The sequence below is a fragment of the Eubalaena glacialis genome, chromosome 2 (genome assembly GCF_028564815.1).
Source record: "Eubalaena glacialis isolate mEubGla1 chromosome 2, mEubGla1.1.hap2.+ XY, whole genome shotgun sequence".
Lineage (NCBI taxonomy): Eukaryota > Metazoa > Chordata > Mammalia > Artiodactyla > Balaenidae > Eubalaena > Eubalaena glacialis.
In genome coordinates, this window is record NC_083717.1 from 192,919,807 (window position 1) to 192,938,299 (window position 18,493).

At 43.6% G+C, this 18,493-nt stretch overlaps 1 protein-coding gene across 2 annotated transcripts in view; it reads left to right on the plus strand.

The window, feature by feature from the left end:
* Positions 1-830: 830 nt before the first annotated feature.
* Positions 831-18,493, plus strand: part of RCOR1 (REST corepressor 1) — a 117,869-nt gene continuing 100,206 nt past the window's right edge. Inside the window, exons 1-3 of one of the 2 annotated variants that reach the window (XM_061181295.1) lie at positions 831-910; positions 2,036-2,378; positions 2,462-2,521. In XM_061181295.1, the coding sequence (XP_061037278.1) occupies positions 2,081-2,378; positions 2,462-2,521 (358 nt within the window). In that variant the 5' untranslated portion in view covers positions 831-910; positions 2,036-2,080. Of the gene's footprint in view, positions 911-1,863; positions 2,379-2,461; positions 2,522-18,493 lie in introns of those variants that run through there. The other variant, XM_061181294.1, reaches the window with a different exon arrangement.

Sequence of the window (18,493 nt, forward strand, 5' to 3'; positions counted from 1 at the left end):
GCTCTTAACCTCATTCCTCACACAGTGCTCACCTCTAGATGAGTCACAGCCCTCAGCCAGGTGGTTCAGCCCGGGGAATGCCACCTCTGGTTCCTAACCCTTGGCTTTGCTGTCTGCATCCTACCCAGGCCAGCTGTTGGGGAGTATCCCGGGGCACACACCTGCACTACCTGGGCTCTCCTAGGAGATGAGTGTCCTTTTAAGGGGAATCCAGGAGCTGCGACCCTGAACTTGGCGGGGGCAGGTCTCCGCCATGGGGAGGGCTCCCAGCGCTTTTTCTTACAGTTCATTCAGGCAGAATTGAACATGGTCACTTCACTGAAGTAATAATGATGGCTCATGCTGAAAAAAACGTGGAGAACATCCTGCTTATTTATTCAGGCTTTAAAACCGTAAAACTTCAGATTTCTCCCTGTAGCTATTTATAACCAGAGCTGGTGTAAACTGTCCCCATATTAAGCTCAGGTTTGAAGTAACTTAAAAGAAAAATAGCCATCCGCTGCATAAAAAAAAAAAATATATATATATATATATATTTCATTTGTAGACCTTCTCTCGCCTCCTGGTTATTCCTGATTATGTACGAAGAGCGTGTTGTTTGGGGGGATCGGTGGGGGTGGGGCAGATACAGTCCTCCAGGGGAGTCACACACTCTCCCATTCCCCCCCCCCCCTCAGCTATAAAAGCAGCCCCGTGTCGGCCGGTGGTCACTCTCCGGGGCAAGGATATTTCGGGCTGGCTCGAGCTCTCCCTCACTGGGTGCCCGGGGTGGAGTGGGGGAGGCAGGGCAGGCAGCAGATCCGGAAAAGTGGCTCTTGCCTCGGAGGAAGTTGACCCTCCTCCCCTACCAAAGGCTTGGGATGAAAATAGCTTCTTCCTCTTTACCCTTCCCGGACCCCAGCCCATTTCTGTAAGTCCCCCACCCCATTTTTAAGTGCTCCCCTCCCCCTGGGACAATTCGGCTCCTTCACAGCTCTCCAAACAGCCACCCGGGACGGCAGGGACCCCGCGCCCCGACTCTGCGACCGGGCAGGGGCAGAGGACCCTCTCCTCCGGCCTCGCAGGCGCGGCGCGCCCCGAAACTCGGGCAATCGCGGCGACTTCCAACCTCCCTCCACCAAATTAGCAGAAAGCTCCACTAAACCCCCTGAGCTCCTACACGGCTTTCTTCTACTCCGGGGGTGACTGTCACCTGGGAACCCTGTCCCCTGCACCAGGGTTCCCCCGGCGCTGAGTAACCCCCAAATCCCTTGGGAAAGGTGGGGGCTCAATTAGTTTCTTCCAATTAGTTTCCCCTCTTTGTATAGAACCCATTCAAACTGTGAGATGTAATCCTCCGCGCGAGGGGGAAAGTAGTCCCAACCTTGCATTCAATTTCTGTTCTCGTGTCGCGTATATTTTACTTTTTGAAACCGATGGGATCCTCAGTGGAGCCCTTCGGGGAACGTGGGGGCAGAGGCCGCGGGGGGTGCGCGCAGGTGAAGGGGGGGTGCCGGCAGAAGGAGGGGGCGGGGAGGACAGCTAACTCCTCGCTATTGCCTAGAGAGATGGATCATGGGGCGTAGAGAGATTGCAAACCTCAAACCACGTACAGCGGGCGATACGCGTCAACCGAACCTGACCAACGGAAGCCCGGAGCCTCCCCCTCCCCGCTCTCCCGCCCCGGCCCCTTGGACAGACGGGTACGCGGAGCCAACCTGGCTGCCGCTCGCCGTCCAAATCCCACAAGAGCCAATGGGAGCACGCCGGGGGCGGAGCCACCCCGCGCCGGGTTGGGCTGCGCGCGGCTTCCCCCGCTCGCCCAGGCCCCGCCCCCTCCCCTCCCGCTCGCTGCTCCTGGAGTAGTTAGTGCCAGTGAAGTGCGGGCGGCGATGAGAGCGAAAGTTGTGCTCGGCTCGGCGCTGGGGGCTTGAAGCGGCTCCGCTCTCCGCCCGCTAGGGCCGCCCCAGCCCCAACTCGCGCCCGCGAGCTCCGGCCGCGCCCGCCCGCCTCCGCGCCCGCTCTCACCCCCTCCCCCCCGGCGCCCCCTCCTCAGGAGCCGCGGGTCCCCGCCACTTTCGCCCGGCCCGGGCCCCCGCCGATGCCGGCCATGGTGGAGAAGGGCCCCGAGGTCTCAGGGAAACGGAGAGGGAGGAACAACGCGGCCAACGCGGCTGCCTCGGCCGCCGCCGCCTCGGCCGCCGCCTCGGCCGCCTCCGCCGCCGCCGCCGCCTCCTCGGCCGCCGCCGCCTCCTCGGCCACCGCCGCCTCCGCCTCGGCCGCCGCCGCCCCCAATAATGGGCAGAATAAAAGTTTGGCGGCGGCGGCGCCCAATGGCAACAGCAGCAGCAACTCCTGGGAGGAAGGCAGCTCGGGCTCGTCCAGCGACGAGGAGCACGGTAGGTGGCAGCCGCCCGCGCCGCCCCCGCCCGCTCGCCCGCCCGCCCGCCCGCCCGCTGACCTCCTCTCTGCTTCCCCGCAGGTGGCGGCGGCATGCGGGTCGGACCCCAGTACCAGGCGGTGGTGCCCGACTTCGACCCTGGTGAGTGGCGCCCCGGCCCGGCCGGCCGGCAACCCGAGGGGGCGGACGGCCTCGGACAACTTTCTTTTTGCCTGTGTGGGTCCTGCTGTCCGCGGGGAGACACCCGCGCAAGAGTGTCCTGCCGGCGTGCCTGCCCCCGGGGAGGCCCCGGTCGCCGCGGCGGGTCGGATTGGAGGCGGCGGCGCGCGGCCACACCTGGCCACCTGGGCCGGGGGTTCCGGCGTCCCCGGGTCCGCACGAGCCGTGCCGGGGCCGGGCAGGGGCGGCCGCGCCGGAGAGTTAGCGTCCTGCGAGCGCCCGGGCTTGGGACGTCCTCGGAGCCGTTTCTCCCCTGCGGAAGGTTGCCCCGCATGCCCTTTCCTCGTCCTGCCGGCCCCTGGGCTCCTGCCTGCCCCCGACTCCCCTCCCGTCCTGAGATCTCCCAAAACCAGTTAATAAAAGAAGTGTGCTTCCCAGAGGGCGCCTGCCCGGGGAAGAGAGACTGGCTGGTGGCAGTTTGATTTTAGGACCTATTTGTAAATGTGTGTGTATTTCCTCCCGCCCCCCCCCCTTTTTTTTTTTTTTTAAGGAACGGGTTGTGAAAGATTAGAACCTTCAGAAGCTTTAGCCTAACAAATGATGTCCGCCTCCAAGAAATCCCTACCCCCTAGCCTGGAACATTTGCTACTCTTGCTGCTCTTCTGTGTGGAAGCAGATTTAAAGTACCAGAAAAATCCAATCAGACAAAGGAATTCGTCAGTGAGATTCTAGCCTGTCTCCGTATAAGATTATCTTTAAAAGGTTGTTGGCATGGAAAATGTTTGAAAGGACGTGGGTTTTCTTTCAGAAATAAAACTCAAAAGAGAACCTTGTGGAACTGGAGTTAACAGTCCTCCTGGTTGGAGGGCTTTAGAACTGAAGGTTCTCTATGTAGGTTATACCACGAGTTTGAGAAGATAAATGCATAAATGCTTTTCCTTGGAAACAAGACTGCAGAAAATTGCAAGGATCTAGCCCTTGAAAAAGGCGATTGCTCTTAAGCTGTTATTTAGGTATGAAACTCTGGGTGTTGTTTGAAGTGAAAATACATAGGGATCCCTGAGTGAGCTCTTGGGCACTCTGGAAATAAATGACCTTTCCCGTATTTGTCTTCTACGTTTTGGTCTGTTGATGATTTAAATCTCTTAAAGTATATGTAGTCTACCGCCCAGGTTTGTATTCCTTTTAACTTATGTTAGTCTTTTTGATAGTTTCCCCTTCCCCCGCGTCTTCCTTTTTTGGTAGTCACTTCTCATTTATAAGAGTGACAGGATGGAACTCCGAGACAAGGCTTTTTCTCTTCTGTGCATGCCTTCTCCATTCCATGGTTGGCCACCAGGGGAAGCATACTGTTTTTTGGTTACAGTTGACCCTATCTTCATTTTGTAGGTCAAGTCCATCTTTGTTTTAATACACAGAACATAAAGCAAAGCTTGTCACCAAGTTTCCCCCACGTATTAAAAAAAATCAACTTGTATATATCTTTTAGTTTTAATAAGTTGGTCAGTTTTTTGGAACATTTTGTTTATATTCGTTTTGAAAGCTTTATATAAATATGTTGGATGTGACTAAAGAAAAGGGCATATTTGATGGCAACAGCAAGAGTTAGAATTCTGACATTCTTCTAAATATTGATGTCTAGCTCAACATTGTTAGGAATGAGCCTGATTTCTTTGGAGTTGTTCTCTTTGAAACAGCACATGTAATAGGATCATATTTTGAGCTGTCCTTGCAGTTTTCATGGAATAGATGCAAGCATGAATTTGCTAGAGACCTGCCATTCTAAAAAGTAAAACACTATAAATGTTTTGCTGCATGGTCTTACTGCCAGTTGATTGGGTCTTGGCATTAACATTTCCTATTTTGTGTTTGTTTTAATCTGGAAAGGAATCTAACTGGTATGAAATAATTTGAAACCCTGTTTTGCCAATCTGAGCAGTGGGACGAATTCCTAGGTATGGCTGGAAATTGTAGGATTTTACTGTTTCCTACTGATTTATTTTTTTAGGTGTGTTCTCATTTAACTTAAAACGTAAGGGACGGGGCTTCCCTGGTGGCGCAGTGGTTAAGAATCCGCCTGCCAATGCAGGGGACATGGGTTCGAGCCCTGGTCCGGGAAGATCCCACATGCTGTGGAGCAGCTAAGCCCATGCACCGCAACTACTGAGCCTGCGCTCTAGAGCCTGTGAGCCACAACTACTGAAGCCCTCGCGCCTAGAGCCCGTGCTCTGCAACAAGAGAAGCCGCTGCAATGAGAAGCCGGTGCACTGCAACGAAGACCCAATGCAGCCAAAAATATAATTAATTAATTAATTAATTAAAAAAAAATCTAAGAGACGGGGAGACTTCCATTTTGGAATAGAAATGATACACCAATTTTGTTTCATGGCAAAAAAAATTTTTTTCGGTCTTTAGATTTAAGACAGTTTCCTTCCATGAGTACAAGTTAGGAATAATATGGAATTGAGATTGTGATTGTTACTGGGTTTTTTTTCCCCCTACCTGAGTTTTGAATATTTGTTTGTTTGTTTATTTATTTATTTATTTATACAAATTTGAACAGACCGGTAAGTGTGAAACTCATCAGGAAACTGCTTTTTTAAAAAACTATCTCTGTAAAGATGTATGAGTGGAAGAAGTTGATTTTAATTTGTTTTAAGGTCAGATTTTATTTACCCACAGTATCCCAACTTGACCCTATTCAGCTTTAAAAGCGAATGGTTGAAACTAGATCCACCTGATACTCCCTGTATAGCCCAAGGAAGATTCATTTCTGTCATCCCTCCCGAGTAGTGAGTGAGGTGGATAGAGCACTGCTGTCCTAAAATGCTGATTCAGTTCTTATTATCTAATTAAGACCTAAACTGGATCACTGGATCAGAACTTGGTAGTTAAAATAACATCTGTGTTTATAATGATGGAACAAGTTTTATCAGTTAGATTTAAAAACAAGACCAGAATGCAGTTCCATATCTTTAACTTAGTCTTTGTTCTCATGTGGGGTCCAGACTGTCTTTCCATACTCAGTGCCATAGTGTATGCTGGGTTGTCTTTGGTTTCTTTTATTTATTTTTATTTTTTATTTTTTAAAAAATTTATTTATTTTTGGCTGTGTTGGGTCTTCGTTGCTGCATGCAGGCTTTCTCTAGTTGCGGTGAGTGGGGGCTGTTCATTGCGGTGGCTTCTCTTGTTGTGGAGCACGGGCTACATCTAGGCGCACGGGCTTCAGTAGTTGCAGCATGCGGGCTCAGTAGTTGTGGCGCACAGGTTTAGTTGCCCCACGGAGTGTGAGATCTTCCTGGACCAGGGCTCGAACCCGTGTCCCCTGCATTGGCAGGCGGATTCTTAACCACTGTACCACCAGGGAAGTCCCAGCGTGTGTTATTACTGTCAACTTCTATCTGTGCTGGTTTTCAGTATCACAGTTCACTAATAGTAAAACTAAGACTCTTACAGAAGAGGAAATGTTAATGGTAAATATTTTTGAGGTAATAGTCCTTTAAACATGCACCCTGTATTTGGAACATTGAATCCAGTATATTTAATCAGATTAGAAAATTTGTGGTTGTCATTGGCTCAACTGTCACTTCAGAGTTGACTTGTATTAATAAAATGTGTTATGCTTTAATGTGGAATAATTTTTCTGAACAGGGTGTCTTGACCTGCTTTTCTTCTTACTGGTGGTTCTATGTTCCTCTTTGAACACATTATTTGCTATGCTTTAGTTTCATTGTAAAAATCAATTTTAAAGATACCCCAAAATTCATAAGTTACAGTGAATGCTTTGTGATGTAGACGTACTTTGAGGTAGTGTTTACCCAAATGAGAGGCCAGGGCAATGCTAAATCCTGCGAGTGATCACCTTCATGATGTAGTGAAGTAGGAGACACTTAAGCTGGTTGTCGGGAGGTTGAATGCCCTGTCTCTGTGGTTAAGAAGGTGGTTTAAGGTCGAACTGGTCATTTTATCTTAGGAGGCTCAGTTTCCTCCATTATGAATCAGGGTTCTTTCCCTCACTTGTGGCCTGTGATTATGTCAGTTATAGTCATCTTTTTAATTTCCTCCTTCTTTCAGAAGTATAGAGTAGACTGTGAGAGCTTGGGCTATGAGAATCGTCAAACCCAAGTTCAGATCTTGGCAGTGCCTCTTGACAACTGTGTGTTGCCCCTGGGCAAGTTACTTTATTTTTGCTTTCATCTGTGAAGTAGAGGTAGTGGAACTTCTTCCGCAAGAGAAGAAATTAACTGAGCTAATACATGTAAAATGTCCAGCGCAGTGCTTGACACACAGTGACTGTTAAGTAAACATTGTCTACTGTCTTATTCTAATTATCATTTGTGGGACTTCAGTTGCCAAGCAGTGGTCCCCGCATTGCCTGCTTTACTGCAGAGGTAAGACTGAATTACAATGAAGCCGTAGATTTGAATGTGAATCATGCACTGAGATATTTGAAGATGATTACTTTTAAGTTACCTGCTGCAATTTAGGTAAATATTCTTTCCTGGAAGAGGGAGAACTAGTCCAATACATTTATATAGCAGAAAAGTACACTGAGATCCAGAGAGAATAGGTAAACCTGCTCAGATCAAGTTTCTGGATAGTACAAAAGAAACCTTGAATCCATCCCTGGGCCAAAGTGAAGTACACATTAACTGTGTTCTGAGTTAGGGAGTTTTTGCTCTAAACTTTCAAGTTCTTGTCTTTGAGAGTTAATGTTTTCGAGGTGAGGTTCTTCTGCCACAATGTTCCCTTCCGTGGGTGATGAGTGTGATTCAGAGGTTAGCTGGTTGAGGCTGATCAGAGCAGAGTTGTTTTAAAAGCAGTGTTGAAAGTCATTGGTACTGAAGAAATTTAGGCTTACTCTTAAAAAGCTATTTTCCTTAGTGTTATAAAGTTCTGTGGGGCAATTTAGTTGCAACTAACTTCTTAGTCTTTGGAGATGAAACATTAAAGTCTGTCCAAGTTACTGTATTCTCCCCCAGCTTATTTTACTTTTTATATTTTACTCTCTGCTATATAGATTGTTGTAATTAATTTGTAATTTAGCCCTCACTTTCTTCTGAGCCTTTCTTTAGAGGTTCCATGCATAATGTAAAAGTAAGAAATAAGGCTTGTATTGGTTTTTATATTTAAAACAGAACTGGAAATCCCTTTTGTGGAGGGAATCTCTGTAGCAGCACAGTAAAAGTCTGAATAAGGTAGGAATTGGGGATTGAATGCTGATTCAGTGATTTGGAGTGAGTTAATTCCTACAGCTTTAAATAGCAATTATGGAAAATATTTGTGACCCTAGAAATGATAAGGGGTAATAGTTGTAATTTAAAAATTTCTTCTGTTTTGTGTTATGGAAATTCTTCTAATACATATGTCTGTCTTCTGGTTGAGTTTTATGTTTTCTGTTGTTGATTTTTTAAAAAAGTATTTAAAAAATAGAATGGTTTAAGGTGACAAAAGGTGTTTTGCTAAAATGTTTGAGACAAATATTTTAAAATAACATTAAAATGTCATTTAAATGAAATGTTGACAGTGAACCCTAAAACTCCTATTTTTTTCAAATTAGTCAAATTCTTTAAAGATGGTGATCTTAGTAAAAATCACACAGTAGACATAATTCTTTGAAATTTCTGGATTTTCCCTTCCTTGGAGAAACGAGAGAGAGAATTGTAGTGTCTGCCCAGTCCAGCCTTCCTGTGTTCTAGATGAGGAAAGTAAGGCCTGCGGAGACAAAGTGACTTGTATTTGTCTTTCACTCATTAAACGTATCTCCAGGTAGACTTGAGGCCAGTGAAGCCAAACTTAAAACTCTTATTGTTTTAGAGCATTGTTACTGCATACAATAATTGGGAACGGTAATACGGGTGCATGATTTTAGAACCAGGAGTAAGAGTTAAATTTCTAAAATTGAAGTGATTAGATAGTGATTAGATGTTGGAATGTCTTTGCAAATTATCATAAGGTAGGACAGAATTGTAAAGATAGAGTTATTTTAAAAACCCATTCAAATAAAAAAGAAAATAATATCTACAGTTACATGCCCACCACTGTGATTAAACACTGTTGATATTAGGACATATTTGCTTCAGGTGCAGGTAGAGGCTAATTCTTCCACTCCTGCCTTCACTAATTGGAAGTTGATTTTTGTTATCCCTGTGATAGTTTGCATCCTCTATGAAGCAGATGCCAAGATAGAATTAGGCGTGCAAGAGTGTCATAGTGGGGCTTCCCTGGTGGCGCAGTGGTTAAGAATCCGCCTGCCAATGCACGGGACACAGGTTCGAGCCCTTCCTTGTCTGGGAAGATCCCACATGCCGTGGAGCAACTAAGCCCGGGCGCCTCAACTACTGAGCCTGTGCCCTAGAGCCCACGAGCCACAACTACTGAGCCCAAGTGCCACAACTACTGAAGCCCACGTGCCTAGAGCCCATGCTCTGAAACATAGAGAAGCCACTGCAATGAAAAGCCTGCGCACCGCAACGAAGCTTGCCGCAACCAGAGAAAAGCCTGTGCGTAGCAACGAAGACCCAACACAGCCAAAAATAAAATAAATAAAATAAAAATAAATAAATTTATTAAAAAAAAAAAAGAAGAGTGTCATAGTGGTAAATGCCTGGGATGATAGAGAGGAGAGGAAGAAGGTTAGGTGGCAAAGCCTTCAGAATGGGTGCAGGTGTGACACCTGTGAAGGAAAACAGAAGGAAGGATGATTGATGATTGGATCCAGGGGCCTAAGATTGCAGTGCAGCCAGAGCACAGGTTGTTTGTTAGAGTGCATTGGGCAGGAAAGGGCCTGCCCTAGAATGCCGGCTGTGTTCAGTCATTGGCCTGGCGTTGGTATGAATGCTGCAGTGGACCCCAAAGGTGCTGGGCAGCTGGGGCTGTCAGCTAATTACACTCCTCTCAGCTCTTTCTCTCTTGAAGGGAGATCTGAGTGGCACACTCTCAAGGCCGGCAGAATGCCCGTGTGTGTTTTTGTACTTCAGTACGTACTTATGTGTGAAAAGCAATATGTTTTGTTACTGTCAAAGTCTTTTTGTAAATGGAATTATTTGTGCATATTCATTTGCTTTGGTGTTTTCCAAACAAGTACATTGCCACTAACAGGCACAGAAAATTGCTTTCCTTCACCCAATTTTCACTAAGGTGTTAGGTTTATTAACTTTTTGCAGTACTGTCTTTTTGTGGTTTATGTTGGCATTTTTCTAAATTACTGGTGAGGTTAAGTGTGCTTTTATATGTTTTTTTGGCTACTTGGTTTCCTTCTGTGAATATATCTTTTGCTCTTTTTCTGTAGGGTGTACTTTTTCTTACTGATTTGTGGGAGTTCTTTATATATTTGGATACTGATCCTTTATTAGGGTTACATATGTAGAGTTTTTTTTTTCTCTCTAGTATGGGGGTTGATTGAGTTTCTTTTCAGGAAGGAGTAAAAATATATCCCTGGTTGGATATGTTTCTGCTCAGAGACTGGACTTGGTACATAGCTCCTATAATAATTGTCACTAGGACTCCTGGTTTCTAAGATGAATGTCACTGAGAATTGACACGTCTTTTTTTGTTATGTTTCAACTTTATTCAGTTCATTTGGTGTACTAATTATTAACCGATGGACCTAAGTTTCAGTACCAGATGACTTGAAAGCTCTGATTTAATTTCTGTCCAGCATCTAGTTATAACAGCATACTAGTTAGAGGTTAAAGTTACAGCTTTAGTTTCCATGACGGTCAGTTTCCTATAACGGGTTAACGTGCTGTGGAGTAAAACCAAATTCATTTGTCTTACGGGTTTGTCACTGATTACAAGGGAGTGGGCGAGTGTGTGGCTAGGGAGGTGCAGCTTATCATCACTCATAGGATATCCTTGAAGGAACGATCTGTCAGTGCCAGGTTAGTGTAGTGCTGGCTGTGTGCCAGACTGGTTTGAACACTTTATACCTATTAATGATTTAACACAACAATCACAGCAGTCATACCAGATAAAGTTGTTATCACCGTTTTCGATATGAGGAAACAGAGGCATGGAGAGGCTTATTGTTATGGTTCAACCTAGTAACTTGCCCAAGGTAACCCATTCTAAGATGCCAGCCGTTGTCGGAAGCACCATTATTTTATATGTCACTAAGAAAGGAAGAACACCAAGATCCCATTAAGTGTAAGTTGCTGTCAGCTTTCAATCTAGTGTATTTCAGGGAGAGCCAGCCAGAAATCCTCTTTAAGAAAAAACACTTAGGAGCAATACTTTATTGGATCAGTTGCTTAGTCGTTTCCATGTGGTCCCAGGGATTGTGGAGTTTTATGTTTAGGGTTGCCAGAGCCTGCTTCATGTCCAATTACATTCCTCTGCTTCCTGGCAGTGAAAACACAAATGAAATGGGAGGTATCTGGCTTGGTTGACTAGGGCAAATTGGAATGAGTTGCTTTACTCCATGTATGTCGAAATAGTCATTTTCAGAGTGTAAAATACAATTGTTTTTTGAGGGGAGTGATTTCTTGCGATTGGATGACATAAGGTTACAATGGACCCTGTTATGTTGGTTACCCTTTAGTTTAACAGTTGAGTATAACATTTAAATATCTATCCCCCCCATATGTTTTTCTACAGATTCACACTGAACTTGAGCTGTGGAATGAATTTAAGAACCAGGTCTTAATAAAGTGTGAAAAGATACACAAATTAAAATATCTAAGAGAGCATTTTAAAAAAACCCCTTGGTTTCACCTGTACAGCTATCTGGTTAGTATTGTTCAACAACTAATTTTCCTCCCTTGCATATTATTCCCATCCTTCCTCCCCCATCAAAAAAACAAAAACCAAACTAACCCTGTCCTGCCTCCCAAAAAATCCCCAAAGTATATATTTCTTGGTGTTATTAGTGAATTGTATTCTATTTTTCAAAGACCAGAGTATACTTAAAGAAAATTGTAAGCTTTATTCTGTTTGTGAAGTTTGCCATGTTTGATTTGATCATAGTGTAAGTTAACTAAGGACTAGTTTTTGTCTGCCCAGAACCCCAAGGTTTGCCTTGTACTTATACCGAGGGCACTTGGGTGAGTCTCTGCTCCTGAAGTTTGGCTGTGGTTATCCTTTTCAGCAGTTTCATCTAGTGACCAAGAAGTACTACCTGATGGCCCTATTTATGCCTGAGAAGGTTAATTAAAATTTTGGGCATCGGTTAAACATTCTATTCACTTAAACTGTGCTGTTTTACACACATACATACTCTTACTGAAGATTGCAGATCCTGCTTTACTGACATAGAAGCTTCTGGGCTTGGGCTAGTTCTGCTTTCAGACTTAGTGTGGATATAGGGCGATCAGGATGGTAAGAAGAGTAGGGTAAGTACTTGGCTAGTCTGGTCTTACTCGGTTCCATAAAGTCTTCGTGGTGTCATGTGCTTCTGCTTTCTTAGTTTTTTGAGCCACCAATTCGGTTTAAATATCTAAAGGTTTCTCTTCTCACTTGATGTAGCTGAATGTGATTCTGCATTTAATAAGAACATTTGTGTGCACTGACTGACTTACCTTGAATAGGCATTTTGTAATGGACAGTTGATAATTAAGCACCAAGTTTAGTTAAAAAATGGAAACCCAAGGGAAAAAAATGAGCTTTAAAGTTGCATTTAAAAGCTGGTTTCCCCTGTTTTCTGTGCCTTTTTAGTAATGAATTTGTATGAGTTAGAGATACACATCTTAGATGCATTCTTAAAAATTTATTTTTATCAAGGTGAATTTCATATGACATAAAATTAACCATTTTAAAGTGAAGAATTCAGTGGCATTTAGTACATTTACACTGTGTGCACCCACCACCCACACCATCTAGTTCCAAAGTGTTTTTTTTTTTTTTTTAATAAATTTATTTATTTATTTATTTTCATTTTTTGCTGTGTTGGGTCTTCGTTTCTGTGCGAGGGCTTTCTCTAGTTGTGGCAAGTGGGGGCCACTCTTCATCGCGGTGTGCGGGCCTCTCACTATCGTGGCCTCTCTTGTTGTGGAGCACAAGCTCCAGATGCGCAGGCTCAGTAATTGTGGCTCACGGGCTTAATTGCTCCACGGCATGTGGGATCTTCCCAGACCAGGGCTCGAACCCGTGTCCCCTGCATTGGCAGGCAGATTCTCAACCACTGCACCACCAGGGAAGCCCCCAAAGTGTTTTCATCACCCCAAGAGAAAACTTCATCTCCCTTAAGCATCTACTTCCCCTTTCCCACTCTCCCCCTCCCCCCGTCACTGATGGCAGCAAGCACACAGAGGGTGCTGTGAGGCATGGTGTCGCGGGGTCACCTGACCCTGGGGTGGAGGAGGGGCATTGAAGAAACCAGGAAGAAGTTTTAGGTGAAGTGGTCCTTTGAGCCAAGCCTTAAAAATAGGCGTTTTTCTGTGTTTATGATTTTATGATGTTTATTAATTTAAAAATTAATAATATATATAAGCTGTAAATGTTAAAAAATTATTTTGAAAATGCTAATCTTTCTTAAGAATTTCAATCTAGATTTTCTTTTAAATTGTCTTGAGCTGTGCTGTCCAGTAATATAGCCACTAGTGATCTATAATTATTTAAATTTAAATTTATTAAAATCAAATAAAATTAAAAGTTCAGTTCTGTCACACTAGCTACATTTCAAGTATGTAGCTATTGGCTGCTGTATTGGATGGCGCCAAGTAGGACATTTCCATTATCCCAGAAAGTGCTGTTGGACAGCACTGATCTAGAGGTTCTGATGAAATCTTTATTCTTTTTAATTTTTATAATTAGTTCGGTAGTTTTGCCTCTTTAATCAAGGTGCATGATGAAATGTGATATTGGAACAGCCGATAAACATTACGATGGCTGTGTACTGAATTCCTCTAGTGGAGTATTTGTTAAAATATTGCTATTAAGGTATTCAAAATAGGCTTCTTGAGAAAGCAAGTAAAAATTGAAAGCTTGGAGAGGTTTGTTTTTTGAGGTTGTTATTTAGTACCTAATTAAACCAAAAGGATGATTAAGATATATGGGTATATTGAAGATAAATATAGGACTTAAAAAATTAACAATATGAAGGCTCAGCCTTTTTTTTTTTTTTAAGGGATCTTTATTTTTATTTATTTATTTATGGCTGCGTTGGGTCTTCCTTGCTGCGCGGGCTTTCTTTAGTTGTGGCGAGTGGGGGCTACCCTTCATTGCGGTGCGTGGGCTTCTCATTGCGGTGGCTTCTCTTGTTGAGGAGCACGGGCTCTAGGCACGCAGGCTTCAGTAGTTGCGGCATGTGGGCTCAGTAGTTGCGGCGCATGGGCTTCAGTAGTTGTGGCATGAGGGCTCAGTAGTTGTGGCCCTTGGGCTCTATAGCGCAGGCTCAGCAGTTGTGGCGCATGGGCTTAGTTGCTCTGCGGCATGTGGGATCCTCCTGGACCAGGGCTCGAACCTGTGTCCCCTGCATTGGCAGGTGGATTCTTAGCTACTTTGCCACCAGGGAAGCCCAGAAAAGGTTAGGTTTTTAGAACAGCTTTATTGAGGTTTAATTGACATAAAGTAAACTATACATATTTACACATACACAGGTGTGCATATATTAGGCTGTTTGAAGTCCCACTGCTTACTGATGCTCTGGTCAGTCTTTTTCTTTCTTTTTTTTAATGAATTTATTTATTTTATTTATTTTTGGTTGTGTAGGGTCTTTGTTGCTGCACATGGGCTTTCTCTAGTTGCAGCGAGCGGGGGCTACTCTTCGCTGCAGTGTGCAGGCTTCTCATTGTGGTGGCTTCTCTTTGCGGAGCACAGGCTGTAAGCGTGCGGGCTTCAGTAGTTGTGGCGCGCGGGCTCAGTAGTTGTGGCTCGCGGGCTCTAGAGCTCAGACTCAGTAGTTGTGGCGCACGGGCTTAGTTGCTCCGCAGCATGAGGGATCTTCCCGGGCCAGGGCTCGAACACGTGTCGCCCGCATTGGCAGGCAGATTCTTAACCACTGCACCGCCAGGGAAGCCCCTCTCTTTCATTTTGACTGCTTTCTATTGCTATATCTTTAAGTTTGCCAGTCTTTTCTTTTGCAGCGTCTAATGTGTTGTTAATACATGTATTTTTTTCATCTTCCAGGTTTCATATCTAGAAGTTTGATTTGGGTCTTTTAAAAAATTTTTCATTTTTTTATTGAAGTATAGTTGACTAACAGTGTTGTGATAGTTTCAGGTGTGATTTGGGCTTTTTAAATGTATCTTAGGTCTCCCGAGCATACTCAGCCTTGCCTCAAACTTCTCAAACACTTTGCAATACAGTTGTAATTGTTTTAATGCCCTGGTTTACTAATTCTCCCATCCATCTCATTTCTGAGTTGGTGTCAACTGATTGATTTTTTTCCTCTTTATGGGTTGTCTTTTCCTGTTTCTTTACTTGTTTGGTAATTTTTGTTTGGATGCCAGATATTATGAATTTTACTTTGGATGCTGGGTATCTTTATATTCCTATAAATATTCTTGCGCTTTGTTCTGGAACATGGTTAAGTTCCTTAGACATGGTTTGTTCATTTCAGATCTTGCTTTTAAGCTTTGTTAGGTGGGATCAGAGCAGCATTTAGTCTAGGGTTAATTATTTCCCAGTACTGAGCCAAAACCCTTCTGAGTACTTACTCTACCCAATAGTCCTTTAATTCTGAGGTTTTCCACTCTGGCTGTTGGGAATAGGCACTCTTCTTGGTCCTGTGTGAGCCTCATGGATTATTCTTTTTATTCTTTTGAGTAGTTCTTTATCCAGAAACCTCAAGTATTTTCTTCACAGGCATGTGCTGATCAGTACTATGCTGAATACTCAAGGAGGAGATCTCTGGAGTTCTCTTTCTGTGCAGCTCTCTTTTCTGGTATCCTGCCCTACAAACTCTAGCTGCCCTGGCTTCCTTGGCCTAAGCTTGCCTCCTAAACTTGGGGAGATAGCCTGACTTTCCCTGGGTTCTCTCTCCCTGTGCTGCCTGCCAGTTGGAAACTCTCTCCAGGCAATAAACCGGGGCAGTTGTAGGATTTACTTCGTTCGTTTCCTATCTCTCAAGGATCGTTGTACTCTGTTGCTTGGTGTCCAATGTCTTGAAGACTATTGCTTTGTACATTCGTTTTTAGTTGTTCATAATGACAAGGTAAATCTGGTTCATGTCACCCCACCTTGGCTGGAAGCAGAAGTCTAGATTTTTTAAAAAAGAAAAGTAGAAGAATTGGTTATATTTCCTTTTTTAAAGAAAACGTTAGTACACATTTACATGTTGTCTTTTACCCTTAATCTATTTCGTTTCTTCTTCAAGCTGTTAGGGCTTTTTTTTTTTTAATTGAAATATCGTTAATGTACAATGTTATGTTAGTTTCAGGTATACTACATAATGATTTGACGTTTACACACATTATGAAATGACCACCAGGATAAGTCTAGTAACCATCTGTCCCCATACAAAGTTATTACAATATTATTGACCATATTCCTTATGCTGTATATTACATCCCCATGACTGGAGGTTTGTACCTCTTAATCCCTGTCACCTGTTTCACCCCCCCCATCCCTTCTGGCAACCAGAGTGTACTGCCTGTGTTTTCTTCTAGGAGTTGTATGGTTTCAGGTCTAACATTTAAGTCTTTAATCCATTTTGAGTTTATTTTTGTATGTGGTGTGAGAAAGTGGTCCAGTTTGATTCTTTTGCATGTAGCTGTCTGATTTTTCCAACACCATTTATTGAAGAGGCTGTCTTTTCCCTATTGCATATTCTTGTCTCCTTTGTTGTGGATTAATTGATTGTATAAATGTAGGCTTATTTCTGGGCTCTCTATTCTGTTCCATTTATCTATGTCCCTGTTTTGGGGCCAGTACCATACTCTTTTGATTACTGTAGCTTTGTAATGTAGTTTGAAATCAGGGAGCATGATAACCCTCAGCTTTGTTGTTTTCTCTGCAAATTGCTTTGGCTTGTTGTGGCTTTTAAACTTTTAAGTTTGGGTTTTATGTTCATGGAAGCATTCTGTAAATAGAATAATAATAATGCTTTTAGAAACCAGAATATCAAATTTTATGTTTTCATATAGCCACTATTCATTTCAGTGTTCATGATAGAGTGCTTAGTCTGCCTACTTATTGAAATCTGATGATTCTAGCCAGAACTTTCCAAAGCAGGATTTTTTTTTTTGAGTTCACTATTCTTTATAAAATATATTATTTAAAAATTATTCATTCTAATTAAGAACTAATACTTTTTCAGAGAAAAGTATAATTTAGGAAATATCTCATTCTTGGACTGTCTTAGACTTCCATCTTGCTGAGATGTAATAAGTATTTGTGTGTGTGTGTTCCTTTTGAAGCACTTCTTACAGAATTTTTATTGTTTCCTAGTCATTTTCAGCTCGATGCCTTTTAGATTTTGAACATCTGGCGCTTTCATATGCCATATATTGATCCTCCTAAACTGAATTAAGGTTTTATATAACTGATGAACTATCATTTTGAGTCCTTGCTGGTGTTCTGCTTGCTTGGCAACGGGTCAGTTTCCATGGCATTGCCATTTTTGTACAGTATTGTTAGTGGAGCAGAGAGGTTGGGGGTGGGCATGCAGGCCCCTCACCCTGCTAAAGCAGGGTAGAAGCTGGAGTAGCTGAGCTTTTATTTAGTTTTGCATTTTAAGTTTCTAGATAATTTTTAAAGTAAGAGTTGTATTGCTGTAAAAAAGTTTTGAAACCACACTTTCTATCTTATTAAGAACAAGTAGCAGTAGCAAAGTGAAAGTGTTGATACCAAGGATTTGAAGTTTAAGTTCTACAGACTTTAATGCAGTTAAGACAAAGCTAATAATCATTAGGCATTCTAAAAGCATGCAACTTTTGCCTCAATTAGACACATTCATTGGTGGACTGTGTTTAACTGTGAAGGAAAAAACCAATTTAAGAACATGTATGAAATTGGAATTATGCTCTGGAAAAAGTAAGATGAGATGTAATTAGGTGTTTTTTAGTTTTAGCTTTTCAGGAACGTAATTCTCCTCTTACACGTCTATTGTCTTGCTTTCTACACATTGCACTTTTTTTTTTTTTTTAATTATTATTATTTATTTATTATTTATTTTTGGCTGTGTTGGGTCTCTGTTTCTGTGCGAGGGCTTTCTCTAGTCGCGGCAAGCGGGGACCACTCTCCATCGCGATGCGCAGGCCTCCCACCATCGCGGCCTCTCCTGTTGCGGAGCACAGGCTCCAGACGCGCAGGCCCAGCAGTTGTGGCTCACGGGCCCAGCCGCTCCGCGGCATGTGGGATCCTCCCAGACCAGGGCCCGAACCCGTGTCCCCTGCATTGGCAAGCGGACTCTCAACCCCTGCTCCACCAGGGAAGCCCCACATTGCACTTTTGTACATACTTTTAGGAACTCGTGTGAGAAAACGATGGACTCCTTTTACTTCTGGTGGTCTAAGAACACTAATTTTTCTCTCTGTTATAGGATTTTACACTTATATAGTTTTCCTAAACATTAATGAGTTTGCTTTTTTGCTTATGAAGAATTTGAACATGTGGAAAACAATAGAAATATTAATGAGTCCTGTATGTCTGGCAACCAGATTTAATAATTGTAAGTTTTTTATTAATTACTTATTGCATTTTTAAATTTTTGGCTGTGTTGGGTCTTCATTGCCGCGTGCGGGCTTTCTCTAGCTGCATCGAACGGGGGCTACTCTTTGTTGCGGTGCGCGGGCTTCTCATTGCGGTGGCTTCCTTGTTGCGGAGCACGGGCTCTAGGCGCGCGGGCTTCAGTAGTTGTGGCACGTGGGCTCAGTAGTTGTGGCGCACAGGCTTAGTTGCTCCGCGGCGTGTGGGATCTTCCCGGACCAGGGCTCGAACCCGTGTCCCCTGCATTGGCAGGCAGATTCTTAACCAGTACGCCACCAGAGAAGTCCCTATAATTGTAAGATTTTTGTCATCTTTGCTTTAGCAAAAAAAAACTTTTTTGGCTAAAGTTTAGTAAATTTGCTTTTC